Genomic DNA, 26752 nt, shown 5'->3' on the forward strand with positions numbered 1-26752 from the left:
TCCTTCTGTTCTTTAGGGAAGGAAATCTGTCATCCTTAACTGGTCTGGCCTACATGTGACTCCAGAGATACAGCAATGTGGTTGACTCTCAACTGCCCTTGGGCAACTAGGGATGGGTAATAAATGCTGGCCAGCCAGCAATGCCCATATCCAATAAATGAATGATAGAGTGCAGAAGAGGCCCTTCAGCCCATCAAGTATACACCGACACATGAGAAACACCTGACCTCCCACCTAATCCCATCTGCCAGCACGTGACCATAGCCCTGAATGTTATGACTTGCTAAGTGCTCCTCCAGATACATTTTAAAGGATGTGAGGCAACCCACCTCGACCACTCTCCCAGACAGTGCATTGCAGACTGTCACCACCCTCTGGATAAAAAAGTTTTTCCTCACATCCTCCCTAAATCTCCTACCCCCCACCTTGAATCTATGTCCCCTCGTGACTGACCCTTCAACTAAGGAGAACAGCTGCTCCCTATCCACCCTGTCCATGTCCCTCATAATCCTGTACACCTTGATCAGGTCGCCACTCAGTCTTCTCTGCTCCATCGGAAACAACCCAAGCCAATCCAACCTCCCTTCATAACTTAAATGTTCCATCCCAGGCAGCATTCTGGTGAATCTCCGCTGAACCCCCTCCAATGCAATCACATCCTTCCGATAATGTGGCGACCAGAACTGCACACAGTGCTGTAGCTGTGGCCTCACCAAAGTTCTATACAACTCCAACATGACTTCTTTGCTTTTGTAATCTATGCCTCAATTCATAAAGGCAAGTGTCCCAAATGCTTTTTTCACCACTCTACTATCATGCCCTTCCACCTTCAGAGATCTGTGGACAAACACGCTAAGGTCTCTTTGTTCCACAGAGGAACTTACTAATCCTACCCCCCATCTAGTCATCCATGTCATTTTTACAAATGACGAATAAGGGACCCAACACAGATCCCTGTGGTACACCATGGGATAGTGGCTTCCAGTCACTAAAGCAGCCTTCTGTCATCACCCTCTGTCTCCTACAACTGAGCCAATTTATCAAATTACCCTGTAGCCCACATGCATTTACCTTCTTTACAAGACCTTGTCAAAGGCTTTGCTGAAATCCATATAAACCACATCAACTGCACTACCTCATCTAAACACCTGGTCACCTAGAATCATATAATCCCTACAGTGCAAAAGAAGGCCATTCGGCCCATTGAGCTTGCACCAACAATAACCTCCCGGGCCCCGTAACCCCATGTCTTTACCGACCACAATTCCATCCAGACCCTATCCCACACATTTACCCTGCTAATCCCCTGACACTAAAGGTCAATTTAGCACGGCCAATCAACCTACCCGCACATCTTTGGAGTATGGGAGGAAACCCACATAGACACGGGGAGAGTGTGCAAACTCTGCACAGACACAAGGCCAGAATTGAACCCAGGTCCCGAGCGCTGTGAGGCAGCAATGCTAACCACTGTGCCACCGTACCTCCTCAAAAAATTCAATCAAATTTCTTAGGCATGACCTCCCTCTGACAAAGTCATGCTCACTATCCCTGATCAAGCCTTTCCCCTCCAAATGGAGATATTCTCTCCTTCAGAATTTTCTCCAAAAGTTTCCCTACCACTGACGTGAGACTCACTGGTCTGTAGTTCCCTGATTTTTCTCTACAACCCTTCTTAAATAGCGGAACCACATCAGCTGTTCTCCAGTCATCTGGCACCTCCCCTGTGGCTAGAGAGGAAATGAAAATTTGGGTCACAGCCCCTGCAGTCTCCTCCCTCACCTCCCACAGCAGCCTAGGGCACAATTCATCTGGACCTGGATATTTATCTACTCTTAAGGCTGCCAACACTTCCAATGCTTTGTCCTTCTTTATGTCAATTTGCTCAAGAACATCAGTCTCTTTCCCTGAATTCCAGATCATCATCCTCATTCTCTTGGGTGAAGACAGATGTGTAATATTCATTCAACACTTTGCCAATGTCCTCTGGCTTCACACAAGATTGCCTCCTTGGCCCTACTCTTTCCCTGGTTATCCTCTTCCCATTGATATACTTACAGAATATCATGGAATTTTCCCTACTTTTACCAGCCAAAGCAGAAAAGTAGAGAATTAAGAAGAACAACAGAGGTCCCAGCACTGATCCCTGCTATAGATCTCTATTCTGAAAAACATCTTTCCAACCGCTACTGTCTGTCTTCTATGACCAAGATGTGGAGATGCCGGTGTTGGACTGGGGTAAACACAGTAAGAAGTCTCACAACACCAGGTTAAAGTCCAACAGGTTTATTTGGTAGCAAATACCACTAGCTTTCGGAGCGCTGCCCCTTCGTCAGGTGAGTGGGAGTTCTGTTCACAAACAGGGCATATAAAGACACAAACTCAATTTACAAAATAATGGTTGGAATGCGAGTCTTTACAGGTAATCAAGTCTCAAAGGTACAGACAAGGTGAGTGGAGAGAGCGTTAAGCACAAGTTAAAGCGATGTGTATTGTCTCCAGACAGGACAGTTAGTGAGATTTTGCAAGCCCAGGCAAGTCGTGGGGGTTACAGATAGTGTGACATGAACCCAAGATCCCGGTTGAGGCCGTCCTCATGTGTGCAGAACTTGGCTATCAGTCTCTGCTCAGCGACTCTGCATTGTCGTGTGTCGTGAAGGCCGCCTTGGAGAACGCTTACCCGAAGATCAGAGGCCAAATGCCCGTGACCGCTGAAGTGTTCCCCAGCAGGAAGAGAAGACTCTTGCCTGGTGATTGTCGAGCGGTGTTCATTCATCCGTTGTCATAGTGTCTGCATGGTCTCCCTAATGTACCATGCCTCGGGACATCCTTTCCTGCAGCGCATCAGGTAGACAACGTTGGCCGAGTTGCAAGAGTATGTACCATGAGTACATACACGTATGTACACGGTACATACTCTTGCAACTCGGCCAACGTTGTCTACCTGATACGCTACAGGAAAGGATGTCCCGAGGCATTGTACATTGGGGAGACGATGCAGACGCTATGACAACGGATGAATGAACACCGCTCGACCATCACCAGGCAAGACTGTTCTCTTCCTGTTGGGGAACACTTCAGTGGTCACGGGCATTCGGCCTCTGATCTTTGGGTAAGCGTTCTCCAAGGCGGTCTTCACGACACATGACAACGCAGAGTCGCTGAGCAGAGACTGATAGCCAAGTTCCGCACACATGAGGACCGCCTCAACCGGGATCTTGGGTTCATGTCACATTATTTGTAACCCCCACGACTTGCCTGGGCTTGCAAAATCTCACTGACTGTCCTGTCTGGAGACAATACACACCTCTTTAACTTGTGCTTAACGCTCTCTCCACTCATGTTGTCTGTCCCTTTGAGACTTGATTACCTGTACAGACTCACATTCTAACCATTATTTTGTAAATTGAGTTTGTGTCTTTATATGCCCTGTTTGTGAATAGAACTCCCACTTAACTGACGAAGGAGCAGCGAGCGCTCCGAATGCTAATGGATTTTGCTATCAAATAAACCTGTTGGACTTTAACCTGATGTTGTGAGACTTCTTATTCTATGACCAAACCAGTTCTGTATCGTTCTAGCCAGCCCACCCCAAATCCCATGTGATTTTAGTTTTTGTACCAGTCTGCATGTGGGACCTTGTCAAACGCCTTTCTAAAGTCCATATAAATGACATCTATAGCCCTTCCCTCATCAATTATCTTTGTCACCTCTTCAAAAAACTCAATCAAGTTGGAGAGACATGACCTTCCCCGTGCAAAACCATGCTGCCTTTCACTAAATAGTCTACTTTCTTCTAAATGTGCATACATCCTATCCCTCAGTGTCTTCTCCAAATGTTTCCCTACCACTGACATCACTGGCCTATAATTTCCTGGATTATCCCTGCTTTCTTTCTTAATTAGGGGAACAACATTGGCTATTCCCCAGTCCTCTGGAACCTCGCCTGTGGTCAAAGAAGATGTGAAGATATCTGTTAGGTCCCCAGCTATTTCTTCCCTTATCTTCTACAGTAACCTGGGATAGATTCCATCCGGTCTCGGAGACTTGTTTACCTTAGTGCAATTTAGGATACCCAACACTTCCTCCTTTGATATATTGACATTCTCTAGAGTGTTCACACACCTATCCCTGATCTCAGCATCCCTCATGTTCTTCGCCTTGGTGAATACCGATACAGAGTAATCATTAATGATCTCACCCAGTTCCTATGGCTCCACGCATAACTTCCCTCCATTGTCCTTCAGTTGTCCCAATGTTTGTACAAGATTATGATTATGAGAGACATGGACAGAGTGGATAAGGAGCAGCTGTTCACCTTAGTTGGAGGGTCAGTCACGAGGGGACATAGGTTCAAGGTGAGGGGCAGGAGGTTTAGGGGGGATGTGAGGAAAAACCTTTTTACCCAGAGGGTGGTGACAGTCTGGATTGTGTTGCCTGAGAGGGTGGCAGAGGCGGGTTGCCTCACATCTTTCAAAAAGTATCTGGATGAGCACTTGGCACATCATAACATTCAGGGCTATGGCCAAGTGCTGGCAGATTGGGACTAGCTGGGAGTTCAGGTGCTTCTAATATGTCAGTGCAGACTCGATGGATCGTAGGGTCTCTTCTGCCCTCTATGATTCTATGGCTACCTTCTTGCTCCTAATATATGCATAAAAAGCCTCTGGATTCTTCTTGACCCTGTTTCATGGCTCCTTTTAGCCCTCCTAATCCTGGTCAATGGTAACCTTCTGGATCTTGATAGTGGGGGATTCAGTGATGGTAATGCCATTGAAAGTTAAGGGGCAATGGTTTGATCCTCTCTTGTTAGAGATGGTCATTGCCTGGCACTTATGTGCTGCAAATGTTACTTGCCACTTGTCAGTCCAAGCCTGGAGATTGTCCAGTTTTTGCTGCTGAGATAGGTGTTGCTTCATCATGGTTATGAGAGAGATAGAACCCTGTGAATGCCTCTGTTGACGTCACAGCATTTCATGTGACAGTCACACAGAACTGCATTACTTTACAATACATAACAGCGACAGGTATGACTTGTAATTGGGAGTGTTTGATTACTGTATTTTTAATGAAATTTCAGTACATGCTAATTAATGTATGCAAATGGGATTCCTGACATGAATCAGCTGGAAATTAATTTGCCATCAGCGTGCCAGGAAAGTGGCGAGGGGAAAATTCCAGCGTTTGTGGAAATCTGACTTTTGTTCTTGCTCTGAATTTTCCATGCCCGGCACCACAAATCCTGCTGATGGTGGGACTGGGAATTTCTGCCCGATGAATGGACAAAACTGTAGCAGATTGAATTGTGGTTATAAAAGGATTGAGTGGAATGGATTTGAGGTATGGATCAGCCATAGTTGAATTGAATGATGGAGCAGGCTCGATGGGCTGAATGGCCAAATATATAAAATTGACAAAACGATCAAAATGGAGCTACGGAATTTTTTTTAGTAAAGATCCAGAATGTTCTGCCTCAAAGGGAGGAGGAGGAAAAACAATAATAACCTCTAAAGAGGAATTTAATAAATAATTGAAAAGTTAACATTTCTGGGGAGAGTGGGGAAATTAAACTAATTGGAAAGGCTCCCTGAAAGAATCCACACAATGGGTTGAATGTTGTCTTTTTGTGCTATATCATTTGATGTACTAGAATATGGCAAACAGTATTTAGTAGAAAGGAAGTTGTTTTGGATGCTGTGGCAAAATGTAATCTGGATGAATGTTGCATTGGATTGATTGCTGTGCATGATTCCCTCTGCATTAACACTAACCTTGAAGACCCTATGCTTCTCACTTAGGGTATCGAACAACGTATACATCGTGTTCAGCATAGAAACTACTTGCATCGGAGTAATGTGGCTGCAAATCCGAGTAAAACCGACCACATCACTGAATAGGATGGTGACATCTGGGAATACCTGAGCAAAGACATTAATCACAATTAGACATTCAGGAAACTCGGAAAGCCCAATATAACTCCTTCTCTTTCACCGTCCACAACTCTCTCTCTCTCTTCACTCACTGTGTCTCCAGTATGAGCTTGGGGTAGGTGATTATTTTTACTGATTAATTGATGGGATGTGGGGCCAGCATGTATTGCCCATTCCTAATTGCTCCTTGAGAAGGTGGTGAGCCATCTTCTTGAACCATTGTAGTCCATGAGGTGTAGGTACGTCCACGGTGCTTTAGGGAGGGAGTTTCAGAATTTTGACTGAGTGACAGTTGTGGTGTTGGTGTACCATTAAGAGTTTTTTTAAATTCACGCTCACAGCCTTCGGTGATGTCAATGTTAGGAGGAGGAATGTGGGCAGGTCAGATGACAGGAGTTCATTTTCATTTTTAGAAGGGACAGCAAGCTAAGAAGAAGTGGTTACCCTCTTTCCCTGTTTTGAAAATTCTGTTGGTTAGCTGAAAACAAAATCTGGTTTTCTTCAAGGGTGAAAATCTGCTGTTGTTGGGGGCTGGGTCAGAGTCTCTCTGGTGTTTTAGAAGCTGCCTTGTTTTCAAACGGTTTGGAGTGAATCTAGAGAGCTGCAGACTTCAACTAAAGGACTCAAATTCCCTTATCATGTGGGCAGTAGACTTTGCTGGATAGAACTGTTTAAAGGGATTTGTCTATGGCAAGGGTTTTGATTTGATTGGAACACATTAGATATCTTTGTTAAGGGTTATATATTATAGTGGTTGTTTTGTTTCTTGTTTGTAATTTGCAAATTCTTGTTAATTTTCTTACTATATTCTTAAATAAACTTTGTTTGATAAAAGCTCCTTAGTGGGTCTTTTGAATCACACTTGAAGTAGAACATATCATGCTTATCCTAGCCAAATTCAAGGTGCACCAAAGATGATGGTGATTGTGGGTTTGGGAGGTGCTGTCTATGGAACCTTGGTGAGTTTCTACAGTGTATCTTGTAGATGGTACACATAGCTGCCACTATCAGCAGTGGAAGGAGTGAATGTTTATAGATGGGGTGCCAATCAATAGGGTGGCTTTGTCCTGCTATGTTTGGACATGAACTGCTTCAGTATCTGAAGAGTTGCAAATGGTGCTGAACATTGTGCAGTCATCAGTGAACATCCCCACTTCTGACCTTATGATGGATGGAAGGTCATTGATGAAGCAGCTGAAGATGGTTGAACCCAGGACGTGACCCTGAGGAACACCTGCAGTGATGTCCTGGAGCTGAGATGATTAACCGCCAATCACCACAGCCACCTACCTTTGTGCCAGGGATGACTCCAACCAGCGGAGCATTTACCCCTGATTCCCATTGACTCCAATTTTTTATGGCTCCTTGATGCCACACTTGATCTTGATGTTAAGGGTAGTATCTCTCTCCTCATTCCCAAATTCAGCTCTTTGGTCAATCTTTGGGCCAAGGCTGTAATGAGGTCAGGAGCAAAATGGTGCTCGTAGAACCCAAAATGAGTACCGGTGATAAAAAGAAAAAATTCTGGAAATGTTCAGCAGGTGAGGCATTACCTGTGCAGAGAAGCAAGGAGGACATATCAGATCAATTCTGATACAGATGCTGCCTGATCTACTTAAATATTTAAAGAATCTTTTGTTTTCATTTCTGATCTCCAGTATCCATAGCACTTTGTTTTTTTCAGCGTCAGTGCTGCTTGATAGCACTGCTGATGACCCCTTCCACCACTTTAGGGATGATTGAGAGTGGACTGATGGGGCGGTAATTGGTCAGGACGATTTGGTCCTTTTTCTTGTGTATAGGACATACATGGGCAATTTTCCACATTGCCGGGAAGATGCCCGCATTGCAGCTGTACTGGAACAGCTTGGCGAGGGGAGTGGCAAATTCTGGAGCACAAGTCTTCAGTGCTATTGCTGGAATATTGTCAGGGCCTTTGCAGCATCCAATGCCTTCAGTTGTTTCTTGATATCGCATGGAGTAAATTGAATTGGCTGAAGACTGACATCTGTGATGCTGGGATCCTCCCATCCATTGACTCTGTCTACACTTCTCGCTGCCTCAACAAAGCAGCCAGCACAATTAAGGACCCCACGCACCCTGGATTTTCTCATTTCCTCCTTCTTCCGTTGGGAAAAAGATACAAAAGTTTGAGGTCATGTAACAACCGATTCAAGAACAGCTTCTTCCCTGCTGCCACCAGACTTTTCAATGGACTTATCTTGCATTACATTGGTCTTTTTTTACACCCTAGCTATGACTATAACACTACATTCTGCACTCTTTCGTTTCCTTTTCTATGAACGGTATGCTTTGTCTGTATAGCTTGCAAGAAAGAATACTTTTCCCTTTATGCTAATATATGTAACAATAATAAATCAAATCAAAACAAATCTCTGGAGGTGGCCGAGATTCATCATCCACTCAACTCTTCTGGTTGCAGATTGTGGTGAATGCTTCAGCCTTGTGTTTTCCCGGATGTCATTGCGGTAGGAGATATTTGTGGAGCCTCCTTCCTCCAAGGAGTTATTTAATTGTTCACCAGCTGGTACAGACCTGATCCGGTGGAAAAATCCTTCAGCACTCGGCCAGTTTGGTCAGCAGTACAGTTGATGAAGTGGGGCAGCGCAGTTGCTGTGTGGGAGATCTAGACACTGTTGAGTTTCAGGGCAGTATCAGAGTATGGGGGATGGGGCAACCTGGGCTATGTCGGGGTATGGGACACCAGGGCAGTGTCAGGGCATGGGACAGTGTTGGGGCACAGGATACCTGGGCAGCGTCAGAGTACAAGATACCTGGGCGGTGTCTAGGTACGGGACACCTGTCAGTGTCTGGGTTCCAGTTACCTGGGCAATGTCTGGGTAGGGGACACCTGGTGTTACAAGTCAGGTTGGATACTCCAAGATATTCTATGACGCTCACCTGACCTGTAACGTTTTACTTTAAATTCAGCTAGGATGAGAGGTTTCACTTCAGCTGTGATTCAACTGACTCACGAGGAACTTTTATCAAAAACAAAGTTTAGTTAAGAATATTGTTGACATGTATAGCAAGACACTTAGCAAGAACTTTTAACAATGACAAACAACAAACATAACAACCACGATAATGGATAACTCTTAAGGAAATATCTCTAATGTCTTCCAACCAAAGCCAACATCCAATACACAAAACCCTCCAAATAAACAAAATACAGCAGAGGTTAATACCCATTTGTTTCAGGAATCCCAACTCCTGGGTTGAGTACTGAAAATCCCTCGTGAAGAAACTCAGAAGAGATTGTAGTCGAATCTATTTCCCAAAACACAGCTTCTTTAAGGAAGAACCAAACAAAGAGAAAAACAGAGAGAGAGAGAGACTGCTTCTTATCTTGCTGCTAAACTGCTTCCAAAAATGAAACTAAAAGCTCAAAGGAAAAAAACCTATCATCCGACTGCCACAAATGAAACTGAAAGCCCTATTACCTGATTGTCACAGCTTAGCTCCACCCCCAATGACATCGCTGAAGCTGTAAGCTGCATGACATCTAAAAAGAAACTTTCTTAAAGGTACACTCACATGTCACTGGGCATTATCAGGATACGGGATACTTTGGCAGTGTCAGAGTACAGGATACCTGGGCAGTGTCAGAGTACAGGATACCTGGGCAGTGTCGCTATACAGGATACCTGGGCAGTGTCGCTATACAGGATACCTGGGCAGTGTCGCTATACAGGATACCTGGGCAGTGTCGCTATACAGGATACCTGGGCAGTGTCGCTATACAGGATACCTGGGCAGTGTCGCTATACAGGATACCTGGGCAGTGTCGCTATACAGGATACCTGGGCAGTGTCGCTATACAGGATACCTGGGCAGTGTCGCCATACAGGATACCTGGGCAGTGTCGCTATACAGGATACCTGGGCAGTGTCGCTATACAGGATACCTGGGCAGTGTCGCTATACAGGATACCTGGGCAGTGTCGCTATACAGGATACCTGGGCAGTGTCGCTATACAGGATACCTGGGCAGTGTCGCTACACAGGATACCTGGGCAGTGTCTGGCTACGGGACACCTGGGTAGTGTCTGGATGTGGGACACCTGGGCAGTGTCTGGCTACGGAATGCCTGGGCAGTGTCTGGCTACGGGATGCCTGGGAAGTGTCTGGCTACGGGACACCTGGGCAGTGTGTGAGTACAGGGTACCTGGGCAGTGTGTGAGTACAGGTACCTGGGCAGTGTGGGAGTACAGGATACCTGGGCAGTGTGTGAGTACAGGATATCTGGGCAGTGTGGGAGTACAGGATATCTGGGCAGTGTGGGAGTACAGGATATCTGGGCAGTGTGGGAGTACAGGGTATCTGGGCAGTGTGGGAGTACAGGATATCTGGGCAGTGTGGGAGTACAGGATATCTGGGCAGTGTGGGAGTACAGGGTATCTGGGCAGTGTGGGAGTACAGGATATCTGGGCAGTGTGGGAGTACAGGATATCTGGGCAGTGTGGGAGTACAGGATATCTGGGCAGTGTGGGAGTACAGGGTATCTGGGCAGTGTGGGAGTACAGGATATCTGGGCAGTGTGGGAGTACAGGGTATCTGGGCAGTGTGGGAGTACAGGGTATCTGGGCAGTGTGGGAGTACAGGGTATCTGGGCAGTGTGGGAGTACAGGGTACCTGGGCAGTGTGGGAGTACAGGATATCTGGGAAGTGTGGGAGTACAGGGTACATGGGCAGTGTGGGAGTACAGGGTATCTGGGCAGTGTGGGAGTACAGGGTACCTGGGCAGTGTGGGAGTACAGGGTATCTGGGCAGTGTGGGAGTACAGGGAACCTGGGCAGTGTGGGAGTACAGGATATCTGGGCAGTGTGGGAGTACAGGGTACATGGGCAGTGTGGGAGTACAGGATATCTGGGCAGTGTGGGAGTACAGGATATCCGGGCAGTGTGGGAGTACAGAATATCTGGGCAAGTGTGGGAGTACAGGGTACCTGGGCAGTGTGGGAGTACAGGTACCTGGGCAGTGTGGGAGTACAGGGTACCTGGTCAGTGTGGGAGGACAGGATATCTGGGCAGTGTGGGAGTACAGGATATCTGGGCAGTGTGGGACTACAGGATATCTGGGCAGTGTGGGAGTACAGGGTGCCTGGGCAGTGTGGGAGTACAGGATATCTGGGCAGTGTGGGAGTACAGGGTACCTGGGCAGTGTGGGAGTACAGGGTACCTGGGCAGTGTGGGAGTACAGGGTACCTGGCCAGTGTGGGAGTACAGAATATCTGGGCAGTGTGGGAGTACAGGGTACATGGGCAGTGTGGGAGTACAGGATATCTGGGCAGTGTGGGAGTACAGGATATCTGGGCAGTGTGGGAGTACAGGATACCTGGGCAGTGTGGGAGTACAGGATATCCGGGCAGTGTGGGAGTACAGAATATCTGGGCAAGTGTGGGAGTACAGGGTACCTGGGCAGTGTGGGAGTACAGGATATCTGGGCAGTGTGGGAGTACAGGGTATCTGGGCAGTGTGGGAGTACAGGGTACCTGGGCAGTGTGGGAGTACAGAATATCTGGGCAGTGTGGGAGTACAGGGTATCTGGGCAGTGTGGGAGTACAGGATATCCGGGCAGTGTGGGAGTACAGGGTAGCTGGGCAGTGTGGGAGTACAGGGTATCTGGGCAGTGTGGGAGTACAGGATATCTGGGCAGTGTGGGAGTACAGAATATCTGGGCAGTGTGGGAGTACAGGGTATCTGGGCAGTGTGGGAGTACAGGGTATCTGGGCAGTGTGGGAGTACAGGGTACCTGGGCAGTGTGGGAGTACAGGGTACCTGGGCAGTGTGGGAGTGCAGGATATCTGGGCAGTGTGGGAGTACAGGATATCTGGGCAGTGTGGGAGTACAGGGTGCCTGGGCAGTGTGGGAGTACAGGATATCTGGGGAGTGTGGGAGTACAGGGTATCTGGGCAGTGTGGGAGTACAGGGTATCTGGGCAGTGTGGGAGAACAGGGTATCTGGGCAGTGTGGGAGTACAGGGTATCTGGGCAGTGTGGGAGTACAGGGTACCTGGGCAGTGTGGGAGTACAGGGCACCTGGGCAGTGTGGGAGTACAGCGTATCTGGGCAGTGTGGGAGTACAGGGTACATGGGCAGTGTGGGAGTACAGGATATCTGGGCAGTGTGGGAGTACAGGGTACATGGGCAGTGTGGGAGTACAGGATATCTGGGCAGTGTGGGAGTACAGGATATCTGGGCAGTGTGGGAGTACAGGATATCCGGGTAGTGTGGGAGTACAGGGTACCAGATAAGTGTGGGAGTGCAGGGTACCTGGGCAGTGTGGGAGTACAGGGTACCTGGTCAGTGTGGGAGTACAGGATATCTGGGCAGTGTGGGAGTACAGGGTACATGGGCAGTGTGGGAGTACAGGATATCTGGGCAGTGTGGGAGTACAGGATATCTGGGCAGTGTGGGAGTACAGGGTATCTGGGCAGTGTGGGAGTACAGGATATCCGGGCAGTGTGGGAGTACAGAATATCTGGGCAAGTGTGGGAGAACAGGGTACCTGGTCAGTGTGGGAGTACAGGATACCTGGGCAGTGTGGGAGTACAGGGTAAATGGGCAGTGTGGGAGTACAGTATATCTGGGCAGTGTGGGAGTACAGGGTATCTGGGCAGTGTGGGAGTACAGGATATCTGGGCAGTGTGGGAGTACAGGATATCTGGGCAGTGTGGGAGTACAGGATATCTGGGCAGTGTGGGAGTACAGGGTATCTGGGCAGTGTGGGAGTACAGGATATCTGGGCAGTGTGGGAGTACAGGATATCTGGGCAGTGTGGGAGTACAGGATATCTGGGCAGTGTGGGAGTACAGGGTATCTGGGCAGTGTGGGAGTACAGGATATCTGGGCAGTGTGGGAGTACAGGGTATCTGGGCAGTGTGGGAGTACAGGGTACCTGGGCAGTGTGGGAGTACAGGATATCTGGGCAGTGTGGGAGTACAGGGTACATGGGCAGTGTGGGAGTACAGGGTATCTGGGCAGTGTGGGAGTACAGGGTACCTGGGCAGTGTGGGAGTACAGGGTATCTGGGCAGTGTGGGAGTACAGGGAACCTGGGCAGTGTGGGAGTGCAGGATATCTGGGCAGTGTGGGAGTACAGGGTACATGGGCAGTGTGGGAGTACAGGATATCTGGGCAGTGTGGGAGTACAGGATATCCGGGCAGTGTGGGAGTACAGAATATCTGGGCAAGTGTGGGAGTACAGGGTACCTGGGCAGTGTGGGAGTACAGGTACCTGGGCAGTGTGGGAGTACAGGGTACCTGGTCAGTGTGGGAGGACAGGGTATCTGGGCAGTGTGGGAGAACAGGATATCTGGGCAGTGTGGGACTACAGGATATCTGGGCAGTGTGGGAGTACAGGGTGCCTGGGCAGTGTGGGAGTACAGGATATCTGGGCAGTGTGGGAGTACAGGGTACCTGGGCAGTGTGGGAGTACAGGGTACCTGGGCAGTGTGGGAGTACAGGGTACCTGGTCAGTGTGGGAGTACAGGATATCTGGGCAGTGTGGGAGTACAGGGTACATGGGCAGTGTGGGAGTAGAGGATATCTGGGCAGTGTGGGAGTACAGGATATCTGGGCAGTGTGGGAGTACAGGATATCCGGGCAGTGTGGGAGTACAGAATATCTGGGCAAGTGTGGGAGTACAGGGTACCTGGGCAGTGTGGGAGTACAGGATATCTGGGCAGTGTGGGAGAGCAGGATATCCGGGCAGTGTGGGAGTACAGGGTATCTGGGCAGTGTGGGAGTACAGGGTATCTGGGCAGTGTGGGAGTACAGGATATCTGGGCAGTGTGGGAGTACAGAATGTCTGGGCAGTGTGGGAGTACAGCGTATCTGGGCAGTGTGGGAGTACAGGGTATCTGGGCAGTGTGGGAGTACAGGGTACCTGGGCAGTGTGGGAGTACAGGGTACCTGGGCAGTGTGGGAGTGCAGGATATCTGGGCAGTGTGGGAGTACAGGATATCTGGGCAGTGTGGGAGTACAGGGTGCCTGGGCAGTGTGGGAGTACAGGATATCTGGGCAGTGTGGGAGTACAGGGTATCTGGGCAGTGTGGGAGTACAGGGTATCTGGGCAGTGTGGGAGTACAGGGTATCTCGGCAGTGTGGGAGTACAGGGTATCTGGGCAGTGTGGGAGTACAGGGTACCTGGGCAGTGTGGGAGTACAGGGTACCTGGGCAGTGTGGGAGAACAGGGTACCTGGGCAGTGTGGGAGTACAGGGCACCTGGGCAGTGTGGGAGTACAGGGTATCTGGGCAGTGTGGGAGTACAGGGTACATGGGCAGTGTGGGAGTACAGGATATCTGGGCAGTGTGGGAGTACAGGATATCTGGGCAGTGTGGGAGTACAGGATATCTGGGCAGTGTGGGAGTACAGGATATCCGGGTAGTGTGGGAGTACAGGGTACCAGATAAGTGTGGGAGTACAGGGTACCTGGGCAGTGTGGGAGTACAGGGTACCTGGTCAGTGTGGGAGTACAGGATATCTGTGCAGTGTGGGAGTACAGGGTACATGGGCAGTGTGGGAGTACAGGATATCTGGGCAGTGTGGGAGTACAGGATATCTGGGCAGTGTGGGAGTACAGGGTATCTGGGCAGAGTGGGAGTACAGGATATCCGGGCAGTGTGGGAGTACAGAATATCTGGGCAAGTGTGGGAGTACAGGGTACCTGGTCAGTGTGGGAGTACAGGATACCTGGGCAGTGTGGGAGTACAGGATATCCGGGCAGTGTGGGAGTACAGAATATCTGGGCAAGTGTGGGAGTACAGGGTACCTGGTCAGTGTGGGAGTACAGGATACCTGGGCAGTGTGGGAGTACAGGGTACCTGGGCAGTGTGGGATACAGGATATCTGGCCAGTGTGGGAGTACAGGGTATCTGGGCAGTGTGGGAGTACAGGATATCTGGGCAGTGTGGGAGTACAGGGTGCCTGGGCAGTGTGGGAGTACAGGATTTCTGGGCAGTGTGGGAGTACAGGGTACCTGGGCAGTGTGGGAGTGCAGGATATCTGGGCAGTGTGGGAGTACAGGGTATCTGGGCAGTGTGGGAGTGCAGGATATCTGGGCAGTGTGGGAGTACAGGGTATCTGGGCAGTGTGGGAGTACAGGGTATCTGGGCAGTGTGGGAGTACAGGTTATCTGGGCAGTGTGGGAGTACAGGATATCTGGGCAGTGTGGGAGTACAGGATATCTGGGCAGTGTGGGAGTACAGGGTACCTGGGCAGTGTGGGAGTACAGGATATCTGGGCAGTATGGGAGTACAGGATATCTGGGCAGTGTGGGAGTACAGGATATCTGGGCAGTGTGGGAGTACAGGGTATCTGGGCAGTGTGGGAGTACAGGATATCTGGGCAGTGTGGGAGTACAAGATATCTGGGCAGTATGGGAGTACAGGATATCTGGGCAGTGTGGGAGTACAGGGTACCTGGGCAGTGTGGGAGTACAGGGTGCCTGGGCAGTGTGGGAGTACAGGATATCTGGGCAGTGTGGGAGTACAGGATATCTGGGCAGTGTGGGAGTACAGGATATCTGGGCAGTATGGGAGTACAGGATATCTGGGCAGTGTGGGAGTACAGGATATCTGGGCAGTGTGGGAGTACAGGGTATCTGGGCAGTGTGGGAGTACAGGATATCTGGGCAGTGTGGGAGTACAAGATATCTGGGCAGTATGGGAGTACAGGATATCTGGGCAGTGTGGGAGTACAGGGTACCTGGGCAGTGTGGGAGTACAGGGTATCTGGGCAGTGTGGGAGTACAGGGTATCTGGGCAGTGTGGGAGTACAGGGTATCTGGGCAGTCTGGGAGTGCAGGGTACCTGGGCAGTGTGGGAGTACAGGGTATCTGGGCAGTGTGGGAGTACAGGATATCTGGGCAGTGTGGGAGTACAGGGTACCTGGGCAGTGTGGGAGTACAGGGTATCTGGGCAGTGTGGGAGTACAGGGTATCTGGGCAATGTGGGAGTACAGGGTATCTGGGCAGTGTGGGAGTACAGGATATCTGGGCAGTGTGGGAGTACAGGATATCTGGGCAGTGTGGGAGTACAGGGTACCTGGGCAGTGTGGGAGTGCAGGATATCAGGGCAGTGTGGGAGTACAGAGTATCTGGGCAGTGTTGGAGTACAGGGTATCTGGGCAGTGTGGGAGTACAGGGTATCTGGGCAGTGTGGGAGTACAGGATATCTGGGCAGTGTGGGAGTACAGGTATCTGGGCAGTGTGGGAGTACAGGGTACCTGGGCAGTGTGGGAGTAAAGGGTACCTGGGCAGTGTGGGAGTACTGGGTATCTGGGCAGTGTGGGAGTACAGGGTACCTGGGCATTGTGGGAGTGCAGGATATCTGGGCAGTGTGGGAGTACAGGGTGCCTGGGCAGTGTGGGAGTACAGGATATCTGGGCAGTGTGGGAGTACAGGGTACCTGGGCAGTGTGGGAGTACAGGGTACCTGGGCAGTGTGGGAGTACAGGGTACCTGGGCAGTGTGGGAGTGCAGGATATCTGGGCAGTGTGGGAGTACAGGGTATCTGGGCAGTGTGGGAGTACAGGGTATCTGGGCAGTGTGGGAGTACAGGGTATCTGGGCAGTGTGGGAGTACAGGATATCTGGGCAGTGTGGGAGTACAGGATATCTGGGCAGTGTGCGAGTACAGGGTATCTGGGCAGTGTGGGAGTACAGGGCACCTGGACAGTGTGGGAGTACAGGGCACCTGGGCAGTGTGGGAGTACATGGTATCTGGGCAGTGTGGGAGTACAGGGTACATGGGCAGTGTGGGAGTACAGGATATCTGGGCAGTGTGGGAGTACAGGATATCTGGCCAGTGTGGGATTACAGGATGCCTGGGCAGTGTGGGAGTACAGGATATCTGGGCAGTGTGGGAGTACAGGGTATCTGGGCAGTGTAGGAGTACAGGATATCTGGGCAGTGTGGGAGTACAGGGAACATGGGCAGTGTGGGAGTACAGGATACCTGGGCAGTGTGGGAGTACAGGGTGCCTGGGCAGTGTGGGAGTACTGGATAACTGGGCAGTGTGGGAGTACAGGGTACCTGGGCAGTGTGGGAGTACAGGTACCTGGGCAGTGTGTGAGTACAGGTACCTGGGCAGTGTGTGAGTACAGGTACCTGGGCAGTGTGTGAGTACAGGTACCTGGGCAGTCTGGGAGTACAGGTTATCTGGGCAGTGTGGGAGTACAGGATATCTGGGCAGTGTGGGAGTACAGGATATCTGGGCAGTGTGGGAGTACAGGGTACCTGGGCAGTGTGGGAGTACAGGATATCTGGGCAGTGTGGGAGTACAGGGTACATGGGCAGTGTGGGAGTACAGGGTATCTGGGCAGTGTGGGAGTACAGGGTATCTGGGCAGTGTGGGAGTACAGGTACCTGGGCAGTGTGTGAGTACAGGTACCTGGGCAGTGTGTGAGTACAGGTACCTGGGCAGTGTGTGAGTACAGGTACCTGGGCAGTGTGGGAGTACAGGATATCTGGGCAGTGTGGGAGTACAGGATATCTGGCCAGTGTGGGATTACAGGATGCCTGGGCAGTGTGGGAGTACAGGATATCTGGGCAGTGTGGGAGTACAGGGTATCTGGGCAGTGTGGGAGTACAGGATATCTGGGCAGTGTGGGAGTACAGGGTACCTGGGCAGTGTGGGAGTACAGGGTACCTGGGCAGTGTGGGAGTACAGGTTACCTGGGCAGTGTGGGAGTGCAGGATATCTGGGCAGTGTGGGAGTACAGGGTATCTGGGCAGTGTGGGAGTACAGGGTATCTGGGCAGTGTGGGAGTACAGGGTATCTGGGCAGTGTGGGAGTACAGGATATCTGGGCAGTGTGGGAGTACAGGATATCTGGGCAGTGTGGGAGTACAGGGTATCTGGGCAGTGTGGGAGTACAGGGTACCTGGGCAGTGTGGGAGTACAGGGTACCTGGGCAGTGTGGGAGTACAGGGCACCTGGGCAGTGTGGGAGTACAGGGTATCTGGGCAGTGTGGGAGTACAGGGTACATGGGCAGTGTGGGAGTACAGGATATCTGGGCAGTGTGGGAGTACAGGATATCTGGGCAGTGTGGGAGTACAGGATATCTGGGCAGTGTGGGAGTACAGGATATCCGGGTAGTGTGGGAGTACAGGGTACCAGATAAGTGTGGGAGTACAGGGTACCTGGGCAGTGTGGAAGTACAGGGTACCTGGTCAGTGTGGGAGTACAGGATATCTGGGCAGTGTGGGAGTACAGGGTACATGGGCAGTGTGGGAGTACAGGATATCTGGGCAGTGTGGGAGTACAGGATATCTGGGCAGTGTGGGAGTACAGGGTATCTGGGCAGAGTGGGAGTACAGGATATCCGGGCAGTGTGGGAGTACAGAATATCTGGGCAAGTGTGGGAGTACAGGGTACCTGGTCAGTGTGGGAGTACAGGATATCTGGGCAATGTGGGAGTACAGGATATCCGGGCAGTGTGGGAGTACAGAATATCTGGGCAAGTGTGGGAGTACAGGGTACCTGGTCAGTGTGGGAGTACAGGATACCTGGGCAGTGTGGGAGTACAGGGTACCTGGGCAGTGTGGGATACAGGATATCTGGCCAGTGTGGGAGTACAGGGTATCTGGGCAGTGTGGGAGTACAGGATATCTGGGCAGTGTGGGAGTACAGGGTGCCTGGGCAGTGTGGGAGTACAGGATTTCTGGGCAGTGTGGGAGTACAGGGTACCTGGGCAGTGTGGGAGTGCAGGATATCTGGGCAGTGTGGGAGTACAGGGTATCTGGGCAGTGTGGGAGTGCAGGATATCTGGGCAGTGTGGGAGTACAGGATATCTGGGCAGTGTGGGAGTACAGGGTATCTGGGCAGTGTGGGAGTACAGGTTATCTGGGCAGTGTGGGAGTACAGGATATCTGGGCAGTGTGGGAGTACAGGATATCTGGGCAGTGTGGGAGTACAGGGTACCTGGGCAGTGTGGGAGTACAGGATATCTGGGCAGTATGGGAGTACAGGATATCTGGGCAGTGTGGGAGTACAGGATATCTGGGCAGTGTGGGAGTACAGGGTATCTGGGCAGTGTGGGAGTACAGGATATCTGGGCAGTGTGGGAGTACAAGATATCTGGGCAGTATGGGAGTACAGGATATCTGGGCAGTGTGGGAGTACAGGGTACCTGGGCAGTGTGGGAGTACAGGGTGCCTGGGCAGTGTGGGAGTACAGGATATCTGGGCAGTGTGGGAGTACAGGATATCTGGGCAGTGTGGGAGTACAGGATATCTGGGCAGTGTGGGAGTACAGGATATCTGGGCAGTGTGGGAGTGCAGGATATCTGGGCAGTGTGGGAGTACAGGATATCTGGGCAGTGTGGGAGTACACGGTATCTGGGCAGTGTGGGAGTACAGGGTATCTGGGCAGTGTGGGAATACAGGATATCTGGGCAGTGTGGGAGTACAGGGTATCTGGGCAGTGTGGGAGTACAGGATATCTGGGCAGAGTGGGAGTACAGGGTATCTGGGCAGTGTGGGAGTACAGGATATCTGGGCAGTGTGGGAGTACAGGGTATCTGGGCAGTGTGGGAGTACAGGGTATCTGGGCAGTCTGGGAGTGCAGGGTACCTGGGCAGTGTGGGAGTACAGGGTATCTGGGCAGTGTGGGAGTACAGGATATCTGCTCAGTGTGGGAGTACAGGGTACCTGGGCAGTGTGGGAGTACAGGGTATCTGGGCAGTGTGGGAGTACAGGGTATCTGGGCAATGTGGGAGTACAGGGTATCTGGGCAGTGTGGGAGTACAGGATATCTGGGCAGTGTGGGAGTACAGGATATCTGGGCAGTGTGGGAGTACAGGGTACCTGGGCAGTGTGGGAGTGCAGGATATCAGGGCAGTGTGGGAGTACAGAGTATCTGGGCAGTGTTGGAGTACAGGGTATCTGGGCAGTGTGGGAGTACAGGGTATCTGGGCAGTGTGGGAGTACAGGATATCTGGGCAGTGTGGGAGTACAGGATATCTGGGCAGTGTGGGAGTACAGGGTACCTGGGCAGTGTGGGAGTAAAGGGTACCTGGGCAGTGTGGGAGTACTGGGTATCTGGGCAGTGTGGGAGTACAGGGTACCTGGGCATTGTGGGAGTGCAGGATATCTGGGCAGTGTGGGAGTACAGGGTGCCTGGGCCGTGTGGGAGTACAGGATATCTGGGCAGTGTGGGAGTACAGGGTACCTGGGCAGTGTGGGAGTACACTGTACCTGGGCAGTGTGGGAGTACAGGGTACCTGGGCAGTGTGGGAGTGCAGGATATCTGGGCAGTGTGGGAGTACAGGGTATCTGGGCAGTGTGGGAGTACAGGGTATCTGGGCAGTGTGGGAGTACAGGGTATCTGGGCAGTGTGGGAGTACAGGATATCTGGGCAGTGTGGGAGTACAGGATATCTGGGCAGTGTGGGAGTACAGGGTATCTGGGCAGTGTGGGAGTACAGGGTACCTGGGCAGTGTGGGAGTACAGGGCACCTGGGCAGTGTGGGAGTACATGGTATCTGGGCAGTGTGGGAGTACAGGGTACATGGGCAGTGTGGGAGTACAGGATATCTGGGCAGTGTGGGAGTACAGGATATCTGGCCAGTGTGGGATTACAGGATGCCTGGGCAGTGTGGGAGTACAGGATATCTGGGCAGTGTGGGAGTACAGGGTATCTGGGCAGTGTGGGAGTACAGGATATCTGGGCAGTGTGGGAGTACAGGATATCTGGGCAGTGTGGGAGTACAGGCTATCTGGGCAGTGTGGGAGTACAGGGTATCTGGGCAGTGTGGGAGTACAGGGTACCTGGGCAGAGTGGGAGTACAGGATATCTGGGCAGTGTGGGAGTACAGGGTATCTGGGCAGTGTGGGAGTACAGGGTATCTGGGCAGTGTGGGAGTACAGGGTATCTGGGCAGTGTGGGAGTACAGGATATCTGGGCAGTGTGGGAGTACAGGATATCTGGGAAGTGTGGGAGTACAGGATGTCTGGGCAGTGTGGGGGTACAGGGTATCTGGGCAGTGTGGGAGTACAGCATGCCTGGGCAGTGTTGGAGTACAGGGTCTCTGGGCAGTGTGGGAGTACAGCATGCCTGGGCAGTGTGGGAGTACAGGGTACCTGGGCAGTGTGGGAGTACAGGATATCTGGGCAGTGTGGGAGTACAGGGTATCTGGGCAGTGTGGGAGTAAAGGGTATCTGGGCAGTGTGGGAGTACAGGGTATCTGGGCTTTGTGGGAGTACCGGATACCTGGGCAGTGTGGGAGTACAGGGTACCTGGGCAGTGTTGGAGTACGGGATATCTGGGCAGTGTGGGAGTACAGGATATCTGGGCAGTGTGGGAGTACAGGATACCTGGGCAGTGTGGGAGTACAGGGTATCTGGGCAGTGTGGGAGTACAGGGTATCTGGGCTTTGTGGGAGTACCGGATACCTGGGCAGTGTGGGAGTACAGGGTACCTGGGCAGTGTTGGAGTACAGGATATCTAGGCAGTGTGGGAGTACAGGATATCTGGGCAGTGTGGGAGTACAGGATACCTGGGCAGTGTGGGAGTACAGGATATCTGGGCAGTGTGGGAGTACAGGGTATCTGGGCAGTGTAGGAGTACAGGATATCTGGGCAGTGTGGGAGTACAGGGAACATGGGCAGTGTGGGAGTACAGGATACCTGGGCAGTGTGGGAGTACAGCGTGCCTGGGCAGTGTGGGAGTACTGGATAACTGGGCAGTGTGGGAGTACAGGGTACCTGGGCAGTGTGGGAGTACAGGTACCTGGGCAGTGTGTGAGTACAGGTACCTGGGCAGTGTGTGAGTACAAGTACCTGGGCAGTGTGTGAGTACAGGTACCTGGGCAGTCTGGGAGTACAGGTTATCTGGGCAGTGTGGGAGTACAGTATATCTGGGCAGTGTGGGAGTACAGGATATCTGGGCAGTGTGGGAGTACAGGGGACCTGGGCAGTGTGGGAGTACAGGATATCTGGGCAGTGTGGGAGTACAGGGTACATGGGCAGTGTGGGAGTACAGGGTATCTGGGCAGTGTGGGAGTACAGGGTATCTGGGCAGTGTGGGAGTACAGGTACCTGGGCAGTGTGTGAGTACAGGTACCTGGGCAGTGTGTGAGTACAGGTACCTGGGCAGTGTGTGAGTCCAGGTACCTGGGCAGTGTGGGAGTACAGGATATCTGGGCAGTGTGGGAGTACAGGATATCTGGCCAGTGTGGGATTACAGGATGCCTGGGCAGTGTGGGAGTACAGGATATCTGGGCAGTGTGGGAGTACAGGGTATCTGGGCAGTGTGGGAGTACAGGATATCTGGGCAGTGTGGGAGTACAGGATATCTGGGCAGTGTGGGAGTACAGGCTATCTGGGCAGTGTGGGAGTACAGGGTATCTGGGCAGTGTGGGAGTACAGGGTATCTGGGCAGTGTGGGAGTACAGGATATCTGGGCAGTGTAGGAGTACAGGATATCTGGGCAGTGTGGGAGTACAGGGTATCTGGGCAGTGTGGGAATACAGGATATCTGGGCAGTGTGGGAGTACAGGGTACCTGGGCAGTGTGGGAGTACAGGGTATCTGGGCAGTGTGGGAGTACAGGGTATCTGGGCAGTGTGGGAGTACAGGGTATCTGGGCAGTGTGGGAGTACAGGATATCTGGGCAGTGTGGGAGTACAGGATATCTGGGCAGTGTGGGAGTACAGGGTATCTGGGCAGTGTGGGAGTGCAGGATATCTGGGCAGTGTGGGAGTGCAGGATATCTGGGCAGTGTGGGAGTACAGGATATCTGGGCAGTGTGGGAGTACAGGGTATCTGGGCAGTGCGGGAGTACAGGATATCTGGGCAGTGTGGGAGTACAGGGTACCTGGGCAGTGTGGGAGTACAGGGTATCTGGGCAGTGTGGGAGTACAGGATATCTGGGCAGTGTGGGAGTACAGGGTATCTGGGCAGTGTGGGAGTACAGGGTATCTGGGCAGTGTGGGAGTACAGGGTATCTGGGCAGTGTGGGAGTACAGGATATCTGGGCAGTGTGGGAGTACAGGATATCTGGGCAGTGTGGGAGTACAGGATATCTGGGCAGTGTGGGAGTACAGGGTACCTGGGCAGTGTGGGAGTACAGGGTATCTGGGCAGTGTGGGAGTACAGGGTACCTGGGCAGTGTGGGAGTACAGGGTATCTGGGCAGTGTGGGAGTACAGGATATCTGGGCAGTGTGGGAGTACAGGGTATCTGGGCAGTGTGGGAGTGCAGGATATCTGGGCAGTGTGGGAGTACAGGATATCTGGGCAGTGTGGGAGTACAGGGTACCTGGGCAGTGTGGGAGTACAGGGAACCTGGGCAGTGTGGGAGTACAGGGTACCTGGGCAGTGTGGGAGTACAGGGAACATGGGCAGTGTGGGAGTACAGGATATCTGGGCAGTGTGGGAGTACAGGGTACCTGGGCAGTGTGGGAGTACAGGATATCTGGGCAGTGTGGGAGTACAGAATATCTGGGCAGTGTGGGAGTACAGGGTACCTGGGCAGTGTGGGAGTACAGGATATCTGGGCAGTGAGGGAGTACAGGGTATCTGGGCAGTGTGGGAGTACAGGGTACCTGGGCAGTGTGGGAGTACAGGGTAACTGGGCAGTGTGGGAGTACAGGGTATCTGGGCAGTGTGGGAGTACAGGGTATCTGGGCAGTGTGGGAGTACAGGGTACCTGGGCAGTGTGTGAGTACACAATATCTGGGCAGTGTGGGAGTACAGGGTATCTGGGCAGTGTGGGAGTACAGGGGACCTGGGCAGTGTGGGAGTACAGAATATCTGGGCAAGTGTGGGAGTACAGGGTATCTGGGCAGTGTGGGAGTACAGGGTATCTGGGCAGTGTGGGAGTACAGGGAACATGGGCAGTGTGGGAGTACAGGATATCTGGGCAGTGTGGGAGTACAGGGTACCTGGGCAGTGTGGGAGTACAGGATATCTGGGCAGTGTGGGAGTACAGGATATCTGGGCAGTGTGGGAGGACAGGGTACCTGGGCAGTGTGGGAGTACAGGGTACCTGGGCAGTGTGGGACTACAGGGTACCTGGGCAGTGTGGGAGTACAGGGCACCTGGGCAGTGTGGGAGTACAGGGTATCTGGGCAGTGTGGGAGTACAGGGTACATGGGCAGTGTGGGAGTACAGAATATCTGGGCAGTGTGGGAGTACAGGGTGCATGGGCAGTGTGGGAGTACAGGATATCTGGGCAGTGTGGGAGTACAGGATATCTGGGCAGTGTGGGAGTACAGGGTATCTGGGCAGAGTGGGAGTACAGGATATCCGGGCAGTGTGGGAGTACAGAATATCTGGGCAAGTGTGGGAGTACAGGGTACCTGGTCAGTGTGGGAGTACAGGATATCTGGGCAATGTGGGAGTACAGGATATCCGGGCAGTGTGGGAGTACAGAATATCTGGGCAAGTGTGGGAGTACAGGGTACCTGGTCAGTGTGGGAGTACAGGACACCTGGGCAGTGTGGGAGTACAGGGTACCTGGGCAGTGTGGGATACAGGATATCTGGCCAGTGTGGGAGTACAGGGTATCTGGGCAGTGTGGGAGTACAGGATATCTGGGCAGTGTGGGAGTACAGGGTGCCTGGGCAGTGTGGGAGTACAGGATTTCTGGGCAGTGTGGGAGTACAGGGTACCTGGGCAGTGTGGGAGTGCAGGATATCTGGGCAGTGTGGGAGTACAGGGTATCTGGGCAGTGTGGGAGTGCAGGATATCTGGGCAGTGTGGGAGTACAGGATATCTGGGCAGTGTGGGAGTACAGGGTATCTGGGCAGTGTGGGAGTACAGGTTATCTGGGCAGTGTGGGAGTACAGGATATCTGGGCAGTGTGGGAGTACAGGATATCTGGGCAGTGTGGGAGTACAGGGTACCTGGGCAGTGTGGGAGTACAGGATATCTGGGCAGTATGGGAGTACAGGATATGTGGGCAGTGTGGGAGTACAGGATATCTGGGCAGTGTGGGAGTACAGGGTATCTGGGCAGTGTGGGAGTACAGGATATCTGGGCAGTGTGGGAGTACAAGATATCTGGGCAGTATGGGAGTACAGGATATCTGGGCAGTGTGGGAGTACAGGGTACCTGGGCAGTGTGGGAGTACAGGGTGCCTGGGCAGTGTGGGAGTACAGGATATCTGGGCAGTGTGGGAGTACAGGATATCTGGGCAGTGTGGGAGTACAGGATATCTGGGCAGTGTGGGAGTACAGGATATCTGGGCAGTGTGGGAGTGCAGGATATCTGGGCAGTGTGGGAGTACAGGATATCTGGGCAGTGTGGGAGTACAGGGTATCTGGGCAGTGTGGGAGTACAGGGTATCTGGGCAGTGTGGGAATACAGGATATCTGGGCAGTGTGGGAGTACAGGGTATCTGGGCAGTGTGGGAGTACAGGATATCTGGGCAGAGTGGGAGTACAGGGTATCTGGGCAGTGTGGGAGTACAGGATATCTGGGCAGTGTGGGAGTACAGGGTATCTGGGCAGTGTGGGAGTACAGGGTATCTGGGCAGTCTGGGAGTGCAGGGTACCTGGGCAGTGTGGGAGTACAGGGTATCTGGGCAGTGTGGGAGTACAGGATATCTGGGCAGTGTGGGAGTACAGGGTACCTGGGCAGTGTGGGAGTACAGGGTATCTGGGCAGTGTGGGAGTACAGGGTATCTGGGCAATGTGGGAGTACAGGGTATCTGGGCAGTGTGGGAGTACAGGATATCTGGGCAGTGTGGGAGTACAGGATATCTGGGCAGTGTGGGAGTACAGGGTACCTGGGCAGTGTGGGAGTGCAGGATATCAGGGCAGTGTGGGAGTACAGAGTATCTGGGCAGTGTTGGAGTACAGGGTATCTGGGCAGTGTGGGAGTACAGGGTATCTGGGCAGTGTGGGAGTACAGGATATCTGGGCAGTGTGGGAGTACAGGTATCTGGGCAGTGTGGGAGTACAGGGTACCTGGGCAGTGTGGGAGTAAAGGGTACCTGGGCAGTGTGGGAGTACTGGGTATCTGGGCAGTGTGGGAGTACAGGGTACCTGGGCATTGTGGGAGTGCAGGATATCTGGGCAGTGTGGGAGTACAGGGTGCCTGGGCAGTGTGGGAGTACAGGATATCTGGGCAGTGTGGGAGTACAGGGTACCTGGGCAGTGTGGGAGTACACTGTACCTGGGCAGTGTGGGAGTACAGGGTACCTGGGCAGTGTGGGAGTGCAGGATATCTGGGCAGTGTGGGAGTACAGGGTATCTGGGCAGTGTGGGAGTACAGGGTATCTGGGCAGTGTGGGAGTACAGGGTATCTGGGCAGTGTGGGAGTACAGGATATCTGGGCAGTGTGGGAGTACAGGATATCTGGGCAGTGTGGGAGTACAGGGTATCTGGGCAGTGTGGGAGTACAGGGTACCTGGGCAGTGTGGGAGTACAGGGCACCTGGGCAGTGTGGGAGTACATGGTATCTGGGCAGTGTGGGAGTACAGGGTACATGGGCAGTGTGGGAGTACAGGATATCTGGGCAGTGTGGGAGTACAGGATATCTGGCCAGTGTGGGATTACAGGATGCCTGGGCAGTGTGGGAGTACAGGATATCTGGGCAGTGTGGGAGTACAGGGTATCTGGGCAGTGTGGGAGTACAGGATATCTGGGCAGTGTGGGAGTACAGGATATCTGGGCAGTGTGGGAGTACAGGCTATCTGGGCAGTGTGGGAGTACAGGGTACCTGGGCAGTGTGGGAGTACAGGATATCTGGGCAGTGTGGGAGTACAGGGTACATGGGCAGTGTGGGAGTACAGGGTATCTGGGCAGTGTGGGAGTACAGGGTATCTGGGCAGTGTGGGAGTACAGGTACCTGGGCA

At 52.4% G+C, this 26752-nt stretch overlaps 1 protein-coding gene across 1 annotated transcript in view; it reads right to left on the bottom strand.

Annotated features, from left to right (window-relative positions):
- LOC144484487 (soluble guanylate cyclase 88E-like) overlaps positions 1-7757 on the bottom strand; it is a 30076-nt gene extending 22319 nt beyond the window's left edge. The window contains exons 1-2 of the mRNA XM_078203003.1: positions 7740-7757; positions 5772-5918 (exon numbers count right to left, since the gene is read on the bottom strand). Of these exons, the coding sequence (XP_078059129.1) occupies positions 5772-5918; positions 7740-7757 (165 nt within the window). The remainder of the gene's footprint in view (positions 1-5771; positions 5919-7739) is intronic.
- Between the last annotated feature and the right edge of the window lie 18995 nt (positions 7758-26752).

The sequence above is a fragment of the Mustelus asterias genome, unplaced genomic scaffold (genome assembly GCF_964213995.1).
Source record: "Mustelus asterias unplaced genomic scaffold, sMusAst1.hap1.1 HAP1_SCAFFOLD_112, whole genome shotgun sequence".
In the NCBI taxonomy this organism is placed as follows: domain Eukaryota; kingdom Metazoa; phylum Chordata; class Chondrichthyes; order Carcharhiniformes; family Triakidae; genus Mustelus; species Mustelus asterias.